Source organism: Lepisma saccharinum, chromosome 22 (assembly GCF_977018435.1).
Source record: "Lepisma saccharinum chromosome 22, izLepSacc3.1, whole genome shotgun sequence".
NCBI classification, from domain to species: Eukaryota; Metazoa; Arthropoda; class Insecta; order Zygentoma; family Lepismatidae; genus Lepisma; species Lepisma saccharinum.
This window is the reverse complement of record NC_139250.1, coordinates 35,093,136-35,107,547: the sequence shown is the minus strand read 5'-3', so window position 1 is coordinate 35,107,547 and position 14,412 is coordinate 35,093,136. Positions and strand designations below refer to the sequence as shown.

Here is a 14,412-nt window from a genome sequence, read left to right as displayed (position 1 = left end):
CAGTCACGCACACGCATGCAGCTATAAAGAGCTTCTCATTACACGAGTCTAACAGCGTTCTCTAATGAAGATATCTCTTTCTTTTTTTCCTGTGGTTTCACGGCCAGTCTCGAGGCCAAACACGTTTCACCAGTTCATTTGTCTTTCCTTAATTACAGTACTTTCACTCGAAACGTTACATTACTCACGCTCTTTATACGAATTAACTACACATTTATGTTGTACATTTTAAACTAATACAATGTACACATACATATATTATTTTTTAGATTGATTTTTGTATGTTAACAGTGTAGCCACCTTAAAATACTACCATTTCCCACATCTCAATTTACGATTAATTTATAATTAAAACATGAAATAATTTACTAACACACACACAAGCATACAATATACTCGTATAGACCGGCGTACGCAGAGGGGAGTCTGATGGAGCTACAGCCCCTTCCGAAATTTTGAGAAAACCAACATTTTCAAATAGAAACAGTTAAAAACTCTGGAAAAACGCCCCTAAAAATGAGCCATCTTTTCATAGCGGAAATTCTAAATGTACGAAATATATTTTTGTGTATGCCATTCCCTACAAGGCAGCTATGCGCTCTAGTGATAGTATTAATATTATAAAAATATATTACTTCTCTTTTGTGCCACTTTTGGCTAATCGCGAAGATGAGGATGACTAGTTCATGTAACTTGTTATAATTATTAGCATTTTATATTTCATAATTTTTCTTTTGTCTTTTCAATTTATTATTATTATTATTGCTGTTTCATTCATTGTTTCGGCTGACTTTATACTTGTATTATGTACTAATGATGAAAGCGAGGAACATTAGATATCTATGTCCATTAGTCTATACATATAATCCTTTTTTCTTTCTTATTTTTATTCAATTTGTATTTTGTATTCAATGTTCATCCATCATACATGTGATCAGGATATGTTTATATATTCCATTTGTACTTTGCTTTTACTTTACTATGTATTAATCACCCAGACAAAGGGTTTGTTGTAAGAGCGGCACTCGAGGCCGCTCTAATAAAGATTATTTTATTATTATAATTATTATTTACAATGCGACGACGTCACCACTACGCCATATAGGGTGATTCAAAGTACCATAGGCAACCCCGTCTTAGTGCAAATAGCGAAACATGGAAAAAGAGGAAAGTTGTTGGAATTGTGTGGGATTCAATCTGAAGTGCTTGAAGATTCATGAAGGTTGGGCCTATACACGGGTACGAGACTCTATGGTAGCTGAAAATATTAATTCACAATTCCTGTGTACTGTGTAAATTAAGAATTGATGACGATAATTACAGGCAAAGAAAGTAAAAAAAAAAAATAACATGACACGTGTAGTTTCCAGCCACCAGATCTCTAGAAAAGACTTGGGTGTAAGGGGTGACCCTTCCACGTTGTACACCCTGGACTGCATTTTGCAGACTAACGAGGCTCTGGCGTCTCGACCTTTGGCCAGTATAATCATCTGTAGGACTGTGTGTATATTATCCTGTGTTTTATCGTTATATGTGCTGAATGCCTCTTTACAGCCTCAGCGTTTAACAAAAGTAAGAATATCTTAGTCCTCCGACATTACATATGTTATTTTAGTTATGGTATGGGCCTGGATCCCGTATAATGTGATGGGTGCAAAATAGCCTCAGTGTCGACGAACCCAAAAATTTCAAATTCATTCACTCACTAGAAAATGCTAAACAATGACAATTTTATTCAAAATGCTTTGGGGGCATTTTCCCCCCTTTTAAAATATTCTTGACAGTATATCATTTCTTAACAGTGGAACAAACAACTGAAAAATCATTCGGGAAACAATTAATTAACCCTTAAAATAATTGCATCTACTTCGCGTCTGAAGTTCTATTTTGAAATAGCCCATTCTATACTTGTTTACATTTCTGGATGCAGGGGCTTTACAAAAACAACATGTTGAGAGCATTATAGTTCAAATTGAGGTTTGAAGTCCACTTTATGTACAGAAAGGCTAATTAGGACTGGACCTACAGTTTAAAGTGGGATCGGAACCACTATGTGCCTCCACAGGGTATCAAACCCGTGACACCTTGATTACAAGGCAACGACGCTACCTCTACGCCATCGGGGAGGCACTTATTGTTCAAATAAATTGTGCCTTAACACATATATTCGCATTGAATAGCTCTTTTTGTGTATGAGTTTGTGGTTTCTTAGAATATAAATAGCTACTAAGTATTCCTAAATTACGTGCAAATGTTATCATAATATTTAATAACTTAGCATAGAACCAAGGCACTTTGCACCCCAAGCCAAAACTTTAGTTTACTGACTGGTAAACAAAGTGGGTTCATTTAAATCAGGTTGATTTAATTCAGGTTCATTTAAATCAGGTTGATTTAAATAACTTTGAATGAATAAGTTATAGAATAATGCACATAAGGATTTTGTAGATACCAGAATCACTTATTGTGAAAGTACATTAATCTCGTAATCATTTAATAGTGTTTACTAGGCTCTAAGAAAGCAAACAAAACATTTGTACTGGTGGGGTGAAGGTTATACGAAAGGAAATGTAATATGAAAACTGTAAAGACACTAAAATTCTCTTGATTAAAAATTCAAGGCAAAAATAGCACATTTTGTGTATAAAAATATTCAAAATACTAATAATGTTAAACCGTAAATAGTGACATTATCATTAAACTGTAAATAAACATGGCAGCTGATGTTTTGTAAACAATCATTTTAAATAAATGCCAATACTCAGCCACAAAGACGAAAAAAATCAAGTTATAGAGTACATCCAGATGTTTCATTTTCACTGGAAGAAGAGTTACTAAAATTAGGTATTATAAATTCATTAACGCACTCAACAAAAGTTTCCATAGTAGGTTCATATATGTAGTGACAGAACAAAAAAAAAGTTTATTTACATATATTATTTTATTTGCTTTAATTAAGCTGTTCAAATATTTTACAGAGCCGTTGACTAGGAAAAGCCTTTCTGTGAGAAAAAAACATATCTGTATGTATGGTGCCAAAACCCACACCAGCAATTTTAAGCGTGTTTTTTAAATCGATTTAAATAAATAAAGAAAAAGATTTAAATAAAAAAAACCATCAAAAGTGAATTTTAATAAAAAACATGATTTTATCTACCTTGCTGGTAACCATGGACGTCCACAGGATTTTTCCCAGGAAGGGGTAAGGAAGATATTTTTTCCCAGGGGGGGCAAACAAGGCACATTTTCCCAAAGAATACTATTGTTTTCTAAAAAAACATTGCTTAAATTTGAAATTATGGTGTTCATGCAATAATTAACACACGTTATTGTGGCTAAAATGAAATGATACGTATGTGTGAAATAGGGTAAAGGTTGGTATCATCGTGCTATAGGTTAATATCGTGATAATTTTGTATTGACGTATTACGAAATAACCTCGCGTGCAAGAAACTGCCTGTCCTTCGTATGTGTTTCGTAAAGGTCCTGCCAGTAAGTGAGCAAACTGGCGCCAGGCAGAAACACACGTGTTGACTAGGAGAAGAAAATACAAAAACTATCACGATATTACCTATATCACGATAATACCAACCTTTACCCTATATAATTTTTGGTTGACTTTTATTTTCCAGGGTGGGGCACGGCCCCCTCCTTGCCAATATCACAAGTACGCCACTGAGTGTACACCATGCCCCCTCTCCCATAGGCAAAAAGCTTAATTCTCACAGTGCCACCAGTATATCATTTACATCCTGAATAGCATGGAGTATTCTACAAACTCAATGGGGACTTACTTTGAATGTCACACGCCTATATTTTAGATAATTTATTCAACTGCTCTATTTTTGTCTACCAATCGCTGCAATGTGATGAACATACAAAACAGATAAAAGGACAAAGATAAACTTCGGGTATCGAACTCACGACTGGTTCGTCGAGCAATGACCCGACCACAAGACAATTCCGGTCGGCAGACTTGCTTTGGACAGTATTAGCCAACACACAACAACCGCCGTGCCTAAAATAACAAATAAACAAAATGAGAGTTACGACACCGTTTTCATGGTTATCTCAGAGCATGAGGATGTGACGTAATGGCTTTGATAGAAGGTTGTCTGTGCTTGGAAAGTTTCTCGAGCACGAGTCATTGAATCCAAAAGTCACACGCGTCTCTTTCCATAATCAAAGGGGCAAGTTTGTGTCCGGGGTGAACTCTTTGCGCAGAAAAAAGTGGAGAACAGTTACTAATATGCCTCCTCTCTGTAGAGGGGTCTTCCATTTTGTTCTTTGATTTTGTAAAAATATTTAGCGTCGCTTTTCTGCCACTTTTGGATACTCGCGACGACGAGGACTAACGATGAATTGAATTAAGTCCACTTTATGCACAGAGAGGCTAATCGGGACTGGACCTACAGTTTAAAGTGGGATCCGAGGCTAGACTGCACAATCGACCCTTGTGTTTGAAAGTAAAAGATAAAAATGTTCGCTAATTTCACACTTCGAATTGCCACTGTTCATTTCTTAACTTGACTTTACACTTCTATGACATAATAAAAAAATTACTACTACATTACTCGCCATAGCTGGTTTCCTCTAACCTAATCCATGTTTTAAACACACAGTATTGCCAGCTCGAACTTCGGTTTTCAACGTGGATATATATACGAATTTCCACTAGGATCAACATACCATTCACCTCTGAAACCAAAAGTGGTAGACAAACAATGCAAGATTAAAAACAAATCCAAATTGTAATATGAGATGAGGAAGAGCAGATGTGAGTGGATATCATTGCCTAGGTCATATCTTAGAAGTAGTGGTTTTTAGGTGGAAATATGTTTGCATGACTTTTGCAGATAGGCAAGGTATTACTTGTGTGGTGGCACTGTGACAACCTTCTTCTTTAAAAGCACAAGAAAAAACACCTCCACTCTCAGCCATACATGCTGCACTCAAGATTAATTTGGCAGTTGGTAGCCATTTTCTTACTTTGAACTTTTTTAAAATCATGTTTTCATTCGTATTTTTCGTTGCGCAGGCTCTAACATGCCTTTAAAGGGTATCTTTAGAAAAAGGCGGGGCCGCGGTAGCAGTAGTGGGCGGTAGGTTAATTACCCCGGAACCGGGGGCAAGTTTTATGAAATTTCTACACTTCCAATTGTTTCCTTACCTTAAATCCTACATTTCTGGAATCCTTGATTCGTACCCTTTCCAACGATGTATGATACATGTTTTAGGAAGGGTCGATTCGACATCCTTACCGGATCCGAACCACTGTGCCGTTTGCCTCCACCGGGTGACTAATGATGAAATTGATGAAGTGACATTCACAAGGAACATCCATGTCCAGACCTAGATTCGAATCCGGGAACCCTGGCTTCGTAGTTCGCTGTACTAACCACTCCTCCTCGAAGGTCGGCACTTCCATTTTGCATATCGTCCATTGTTCCCTTTGTATTATACAGTAAACCCTCGTTAACAGAAACTCGCTTAAGACGAACATTCGGTTAACATGAACAAAATGTTGGTCCCGGCAGGGATGTATTATATCTTATTCAAAGTTTTATCGGTTAATGTGAATTTCAGTTACCGCAAATTACGATTTGTTTTTTAGTCCGTTGCGTCATTAGATCTCATTTAACACGAACTTTCAAAGTTTTCATATTTTTTCCTGCCGTTCCTCTGCTAGGTATGTAAGAAATTGCTCAACAATTTATATCATCTTGTCAACAATCAACTTATACAGTATTGTAACAAACAGATTCAGATCAACAATGTGTTTTTCTGTTCTTTAAAACATAGCCAGTACGAGTAACATTAAGATTAAAACTTGGGTGCAATTGCTCGACAATTACGATGATCGCGTCAACAATGAGCTTATACGTACGAGTATTTAACCAACGAAATAAGTTACGTGTTACGTATTGTAAATGGTTAATGTGTAGAAAGAATTGTATTGCAACAATAAAATTTGAACTCTTGGTTTTTCGGTCCCTTGGGATTCGGGTTAACGAGGGTTTACTGTATAAAATTAGTCCATTTAAGATTCAATATTTCCTTTTTAAATTTGAGTTTTAAATACACTTGATGTACAGAAAGGCTAATCGATACTGGGCCTACATTTTAAAGTGGAATCCAAACAACACCGAGTATCGAACTCGGAGCCCCTGGATTACAAGACATATTTTTAAATTGTAGGTCGGTCGATTTAAATATATGCGTTCAATATAGTATCCGAAGTAGGGGTCGTCATTTCCTCCTCTAGGATAGTTAACATAAAGCATCTCCCTTACATGTCTATTCCGAAGGTTCGAACCCTTACGAATATCGACTCAGAAAAAAAAAAAAAAAAAAAAAAAAAATTGACTGTCGAAATATGTAAGTATAATTTAGGATTGTTCTATCATTTCTGAAGCTTTATGTCAAGACAACATTTACTGTACTTGCCTGAATTTTATGCACATTTTTGAGGAAAAAGCTTTATCATCACTGCATTCATAATTAATTTACAGTATTTCAAATATACAGTAATATGTAAGTCTACTTTTAACAAGTAACTTACCTAATCTAACTAGAAAAGAATGCATTTTAATCCTCTTCGTTACACACTGCAAGGAAGCAAGAAAGAATTCGTCTAACTCAGAACAAAAAAATATTCCAGAAATGAAGGTACAGTAAAACCTCGTTAATGCGGACCCCGATAAGCCGGACTTCGCTTAATCTGGACAGGCAAAAGGCAAAAAAAAGTAGAATGCAAGGTTTTAAATGTGGCTAGAAGTCAACAAGATAACTTCCCAAAGAAAAGGCACTTTCTACTGTCGTTTAGGTTATTTAACTTAATCCAACTTTCGTTATTTCGTTAAACCGGTCAACTTATCTCCACCATTAGTCCGGATTAACGAGTTTTTACTGTAATCAAAAACTGAGTATCGTTGTATAAGACGCGCCCCGTTTTTCAGACCTATTTTTAAAGGAAGAAAAGTGCGTCTTACACGCCGGCAAATACGACAATTTATTTGCGAGAAATTGTAAGTTCATAACTAGTTTATGTTGTAAATGAAGCAGAATTGAGGTTTTGAAAACTCTTTATTCTTTCATAGAACATGCAGAAAAAAGCAAACATATGCAAATAGTTTCTGAGAACTTTCGAAAAATCTACACGATCCGCCCTTATTCCGCCTCTCCTTAGTACATGCTACTGCTTTGGTGGTGTGTAAGGACCCTGTGGACGCTAAACTGCATTTTTGCAGACTAACGAGGCTATGGCGTCTTAACTCACAACCAGTATAATCATCTGTGAGATTTGTATTGTGTGCCCTACATACAATGCTTGTGCTTGTGCTTTCATCAATTTAATTATATCTAGGTATAACGGAGAAACAAAGCAAATAATATCAGCTTTTTTCCAATTGTTGGGTTAATCGCCACAAAATGGATGAGTAATGAACGGATGAATTTGAGAATAGCACTAAGATAATTAAAAACCCATGACTTAATCAAAATTCTGCCTGGAACTTCTGGACAGTAACATCCATAAATTCAGCCAAAGAAGCAGAAAGTAGCAGTCTCCACCAAGTTTTACACACCCTGTTACCAAGATTCGCACTTTTATCTTCGGCAGTGACGCGGGTCGTGAGCTTTTTTATCCATGTAGTAAGATCGCATGCTTCAAATACTTGAGAAACGAGAAGGTTTACAAAAAGTACAATGGTAACAGGGTGCAAGAGCTCTCGCAGGAATTTTCTCACGGGGGCAGAGTCATAGAAACTATTATTATTATTATTATTATTATTATTGCTATTACTATTATTATTGTTATTATTACTGTAATACTACTACTACTACTACTACTACTACTTCAGTTCTATTATATATATTCCAAACTGTTGTTGAATATCTTTCACTTTCTTCGAAACACTATTGACTTTTTGAGTGTTGTAGTCCATTCTGTTCTTTTACTACTTATTATATATTATTATTTACAAACATTTATAATTTTCATATTCTGTATATCTATATATATTTAAATAACTGTACACTTAATATATTAATTCATGTAGTTAGATATTAGACTGAAAGATTACTTAAATGTATCCCTACTTCAATAATAATAATAATAATAATAATAATAATAATAATAATAATTGTTGCTGTAACTTAAGTCACAAAAATATATTTTTTTTGTAAAATATCTCTACAATTTCACCAATCGAATTACATTAACTCTTTCCAGAAATCTCAGGTGGGGCAAATGCCCCTCTCCCCCTGTAGGCGCCGTTGCAACGTTGGTTCCGAGTGAAGGAGCGCTATGTCATTTCACTTTGATATTATGTTCGAGTTCCGACCAGAGCATGATTATTCCATTGGTTGCTTTTCATATACAGGGTGACAACATCTTTTTCAAAGGAATACCGATAGGAAAAAGTGAACCCAACGTTGCTATTTATATTACAGGAATTGACTGACTGATTGATTTAGTTTATTTTACTTCGCATTTCTGCCACTTTTGGCTAATCGCGAAGATGAGGACGAGTGATGATATGATCAAATTTATGAAGGACACTCACAAAGAATACCATTGCCCAGACCAGGATTCAATCCCGGGACCTGTTGGCTATATTGGGGTCAATTTTATTTTAACTAAAGGTAAGGTGGTCATATAACATATGAAAACTAGAATATCGTGAGAATTACGTTAGCATGTTTACCTTTTCAGGCGGTTTGATATCTTATTCTGCTTGAACTCACAATGTTATTGGTCATAGGTTCCTTGGTAAATGATGATGGTGACTATATCATTTCTCGATATCTCTCAATCAACTTGGTAGTCTGGCTTGGTGATCTTTATCCAATCCTTTGCAATAACACAACACGCCCAGAACGATCGTCGGGTATATTAAGGCCCCATTGAACAAAAAATAACTTGGGGTTCAAGCGGAATACGAGTAAGTAAGTATACCAAAGTATTTCCCGTGAAATTCTACCGTATTATGATATGTCAAGTGACCACATTTCTATTAAAATAAGTGACGTTGGCTTCAAGATGGCGTACTTGAAGATGGTCGTCATTCCCCCCTTTCCCTATATTATGTATACGGCCTTTTGGTTCGTGTTTCATTACCCGTATTTGTTTTAAAAGGGTGTTTCCACTTGACCGCCCTGTATTTCATATAGAGTAAAACCTCGTTAATCCGGACTAATGAGGGGATAAGTTGACCGGTTTAACGAAAGTCAGGATTAACTGAAATAACCTAAAAGAACAGTAGAAAGTGCATTAAAACTCCATTTATAGCAACACAACACATTTATTATGGTGTATTTAAAGGGCATAGGCCTAAATACACTATACAGTACAATACAAAGTCTGCGGGAAACAGAATTTGATCAGTGGTTGACTGCATTTTCTTTGGGAAGTTCTCTTGTTTACTTCTAGCCACATTTAAAACCTTTCATTCTGCTTTCTTTTTATCCTTTTGCCTTTCCGGATTAAGCGAAGTCCGGCTTATCGGGGTCCGGATTAACGAGGTTTTACTGTACGTATCATTAGTTCTTATTGTTGCGGCTGACCTAATTTGCAGAAAAGTAGCGTTTTAATAACGAAGTACAATTTTCGCTTCGTACAGCCTTGTGCGTATGCCACCGGGATATACTCCAAAGTTAAGTGGGATGCATAAACTCCAGGATATGACGACGTGCTTTGAAATACTTCTCTTTTCAATTGACCGGAATTTTCTTCCTCCAAGCCCTATCTGCAAGCATCACAGACTATGCTTATGCAGATATATAAACAGAATCGTACTAATCGGAGAAGTGAATCTCCACAATTAAAAGTTTCAAATCGTTTCACCAAATTGGGTGTGGCTTTGTCTACCCTTTTGAAATAAACGGGGAAGTTAAATACGAATTGGAGTATATCCCGGTAGCATACGCACTAGGCTGTACGAAGCGAAAATTGCACGTTGTTATTAAAACGCTACTTTTATGCAAATTAGGTCAACCGCAACAATAAGGACTAATGATAAGTATATGAAATACAGGGCGGTCAAGAGGAAACACCCTTTTAAAGCAATGAGTGCTGATGTGATGAAATTAATGAAGAGACATTCGCAAAGAAAACCCATGCCATGGTCGGGATTCGAACCCGGACCACTGGCGTCGTAGCAGGCTGTGCTAACCACTCCACCAAGGAAGTCGGCTTCGATGCACTGCAAACTGTCCACCAGGACTCGAACCTGGCAGTCGTGTAATTATATGACTAACATCTTTGAAATGATATAGATGCATTCGTTCATATTTGAAAGCATTTATACTGTAAAAGTGCTATACTAATGTTTAATGTAATATCTGAAGTGCAATCTGCATTGCATAGAGTGCCGAAATACTTAAGGGCATATACAGGGTGAGGCAAAAGTCCGGCACCAGCCTTTTAAATTGAAAACGACTTGACGGAGGGCGATGAAATTTCGTATATGGATAATTGGGGTGGGGGCACACCAGGTGGGGCTGTGTGTATCATGACGACCACCTTGAAAGCCGCCATCTTGGAATTACATCCAGATTTTCAAATGGGATGTGCGTTTTCTCAGAAATAAGAATATGCAGTTGTCTTTCCCCTAACTTTATTTGGATGTCTCCAAGTTGTGACTTGAGTTTTTAAGTCCAATTTATGCACAGATATGCTAATAGTGACTGGACCTACAGTTTAAAATACAAGACTGTAAGATTGTAAGATCCGAACCACTATGTGCCTCCATCAGGTATCGAACCCAGGACCCCTTGATTAAAAAGGAACTTTGTATTTGAGAACTCGGTTCGATTTGTAAATGTGTTGTGAAGCTGTGCTTGAAATATTTTTCTCATATCTCTATTTGCTTGCATACAAGCCTATCCTTTTCATTATTAAAAGGATAATTTTGTGAACGTAACATTAAACATTCCTGTCAGTCTTTATCGCACAAATATAGAAAAATAATTTGTATGTTAGTCTACATATTTTTAAGTTGAATGTATAAAGCTAGTCATTATATGAATGCATACTCAAGAGGTTTCAAGCTCGATTCTCGGTGGAGATACAGTGTTTCAGATAACGTAGTCCCAGTCCCGATTAGCCTATCAGTATAAAGTGAACTTGAAAAACAAAATTTGATTATGAATTCATAACGTGTTTATTGTAATCTTATTAAATATTGGTTAGCTAATAACTTCATTACTCATCCGCGATTAGCCAAAAGTAGCAGGGAAGCAAAGTAAAACAAACCAAATCTATCAATTTATCAATAAATTCATTGTTTTTGCCTTTTATTATAAAAATACACAATTGAGAGCTGACCTCATATTTCGTGGATTATACTACAAATTTATTCTATTTGTGCCATGTTTCTTATGTTGTATTTCAAACGTGAAAAATTTAAATGATATTTTAAAAATCGCCGTCGAAAGGGATAGATACGTAGGAAAGAGACTAATTAATTTCTGCTCTCTCAATCCACACCCACTACCGTTAAATCCATGGAAGAAGCAAGTTACCATAGTCATAAAAATAGTCATAGTTGTACAAAAAGAAAAAATGCGTGTTACGTCAATTTCATTCACATATGGCCTAATTGAGATTTTACTGGTACTTTAAGTGGAATCAAAATAATTGTAACATGTTTTTCACTGGACACTTAACCACAGGCTACAGATTTTATAGAAAGTTCGCTAGAATGTAGATCGTACGTGAATGTTATGGGGGGAGAGTACAATTGTCTCCCCCTAAAGTTATAAGAAAATAATATAAAATAACCAAATCCGATGTAGTTCTTACATGAATATAAAATAGTTTATTAATCCTTGACTCTACAGCCCTGAAAGTCCTTTCGACTGCCAGTTCCCCTTTCACAATCCTACCTAGAAGTGTGTAGATTTTCAACCAGTAATGGGGTGACGTGGGGTCAGCACGTCGAACCCTCAGCCGTTAAGGAGATTTCCCATACAGGGTTACGCTACTCACTCGTAGCTCCCCAATTTCCTCACGATGGTGGGTTGCCACCGGTCCTATACACAGGCCAAGAACCCAGAGACTGAACCCAGGCGGACTCGAACTCATGCCGTCCCGCAGTCGGAGTCCAAAGCACAGCGCTTTAGGCCACAGAACAGGACAAAAAAAATATTAATGAGAAATATATGTAATTTTAATAACATTTTAAAACTTGTGTGAGATTTAAAAAAAATATATCGAAATCTCTCCTAGGTACCACGTAAGGTTTGACGTAAGCGCTCAAAAGTGCTATATAGTGTTTGCCGTCTCTCCGTAATTACACCATTCTAAGATCCCAGGGTGCAGAATCGAAGCAGCGTGCACTTCCAGTTATTGCCACGAGATGTCACTATATAATTAAGAATTGAAGGTCAACAAACGAAACATATGTCGCTCTATGTTCCTGGCACGTGCCTAAGAGTTGATGATATAAACTGAATTTTTAAAAATATGTTTATTAATTGTGCTTCTTACCTGAATGTTGCCCATCGTTTGAAACGCTGTGAACACGAACATAAAACCAAATCCCAGTAGGATGACATTTAGAAATCTTTTGTCCAACTCCATGATGTAAAGTTCGTAGCGATTTTCTCACGCGCTTTTTTCTTATATCACAGACCACAGTAACATCCGCACTGCACTTTCAACACTGAATGCCTCACGGCACTCGAATCTACCTCTACCGCTGTCAGTAATCAGCGCCACATGCGGCCGACTTGAGAATTAATCTCAAGCAATATACATAAGTAGGCGACTGGACTAGAAGGTCACTTCGCAATACCCAATCGGTCTCGCTTTCCATCGAAGACTTAATGGAAAGTTTTGAATTGTTTCTGACCAAAGAGAATCGACAGTTTTCTTCGGCCTTCACATTGTCCTTATTAACCCGTTCACAAATATTGAACTTTATGCAGTAATCACCCATCAATTTCTATTCTTCGCTTGTCACATCGGAGGATGGATGGCGATTGAAATGTTGTCTTAGATCTTAAGTGCTTTCGAGTTGGGCTAGACGAAGGAAAATCCATTTTGTGGCATTGAATACACAAGCAATTTAGACGTTTATGGTGCCTAGTAACTGTTGTTTTAGCGAAAAGCTCTGCAGAAACAAGGAATTGGATTCAGTCCTGTTGTAGACAGGAGTGTATTGGATGAAGGTTTTCACGAACTTCTTACTTTGCAGACGAGGCATTAGAAAAATATGTATACAGGGTGTAGCCGTCAACATCGGCAAAATTTTCACATGTAGAGGACATCACAGTGGAGAACTTTGCTTAACACTTACTTCATGAAGCACTGCTTCGACGCTACGAGCCTTCGAAAACGGCACTTTCAATCCTATATGTTGGCACCAGAGATGTTCACCATCCGGAGGGTGATTGCCACGAGGGCAGGCATCACCCTCCGGTAGACTTGTGAGGGCGAGGGCGTGTGAGGGTAAAAATAAAGGCGTCCCGTGAGGATGAGGACGAATGCTTGGGCAAGTCGTGAGGGTGAGTAAGGTTGATTTAAAGAGAACACCTCTCTTGCCACTAGCAATTGATTTTTGTATCTGTGTTTGTATTTTTTCTTATTTTAAAAGGCACAAACATTCTATTTTAACGGAAATGCTGCATCGACCTTTAATATCTTACATAGTTTTTTTTTGTTTTTGTTTTTTGTTTTATATAGAAGACTACCTCACATGGAAGCATTGAGTTCGAGTTGGAATTTTCGAGCGTGACGACACGAAAATAACTATAGATATGTAATACAACACGAAAATAAAATATATGATTCTAAATTTAAAACAAATAAATTCAAATGAAACACGAAGGAGGTTGTTAAAACTCAAGAATGTGTTAACAAACTTATGCATTAACATATCAAGTGCAACGAATTCATAAATTGATTACCTTGGAATTGTGAATTTACTTTGGGGAGAATATGTTAAAGAAGACCATTACTACTACATCTTGTTACGACGAAATTGTAATTCCTTTCTTACATCTATTTCATACATTACAGTTCATTTGTAATGTTGTTGCAAATTACTGAGTTCTTCAAAAATCACATCAAATCAGTTGCAATTTAAAATTGAATTATACGGTCTCTGGCAGTTCTGGATTGTAGAGACCATACGGAAAGATCATTTAGCAAGTCCTCGATATCGGACAGTAAACGCCTTGTGTGTAGACAACCCAAAATAACATCACGATTCTCGGTGTTTTATATTATTCAAGGATATACAGTACAATTGGTAGACTGAACAGAGATGACAAAGTGACATACAAGATGAACATTTTCAGCATTTTCATATATAGTGTTCTTTAACACGGGTAACCCTCAGCTCTAAATTCAAATTCTTTATTCTTTATTTATTTACGTGGGCGAGGTTCAGCCTGAGGCTGTTC

General features: G+C 36.7%; 1 protein-coding gene across 1 annotated transcript in view; it reads right to left on the bottom strand.

Annotated features, from left to right (window-relative positions):
* LOC146004723 (UNC93-like protein MFSD11) overlaps positions 1–12,712 on the bottom strand; it is a 123,604-nt gene extending 110,892 nt beyond the window's left edge. Inside the window, exon 1 of the mRNA XM_083143679.1 lies at positions 12,494–12,712. Within this exon, the coding sequence (XP_082999805.1) occupies positions 12,494–12,586 (93 nt within the window). The 5' untranslated portion in view covers positions 12,587–12,712. The remainder of the gene's footprint in view (positions 1–12,493) is intronic.
* Between the last annotated feature and the right edge of the window lie 1,700 nt (positions 12,713–14,412).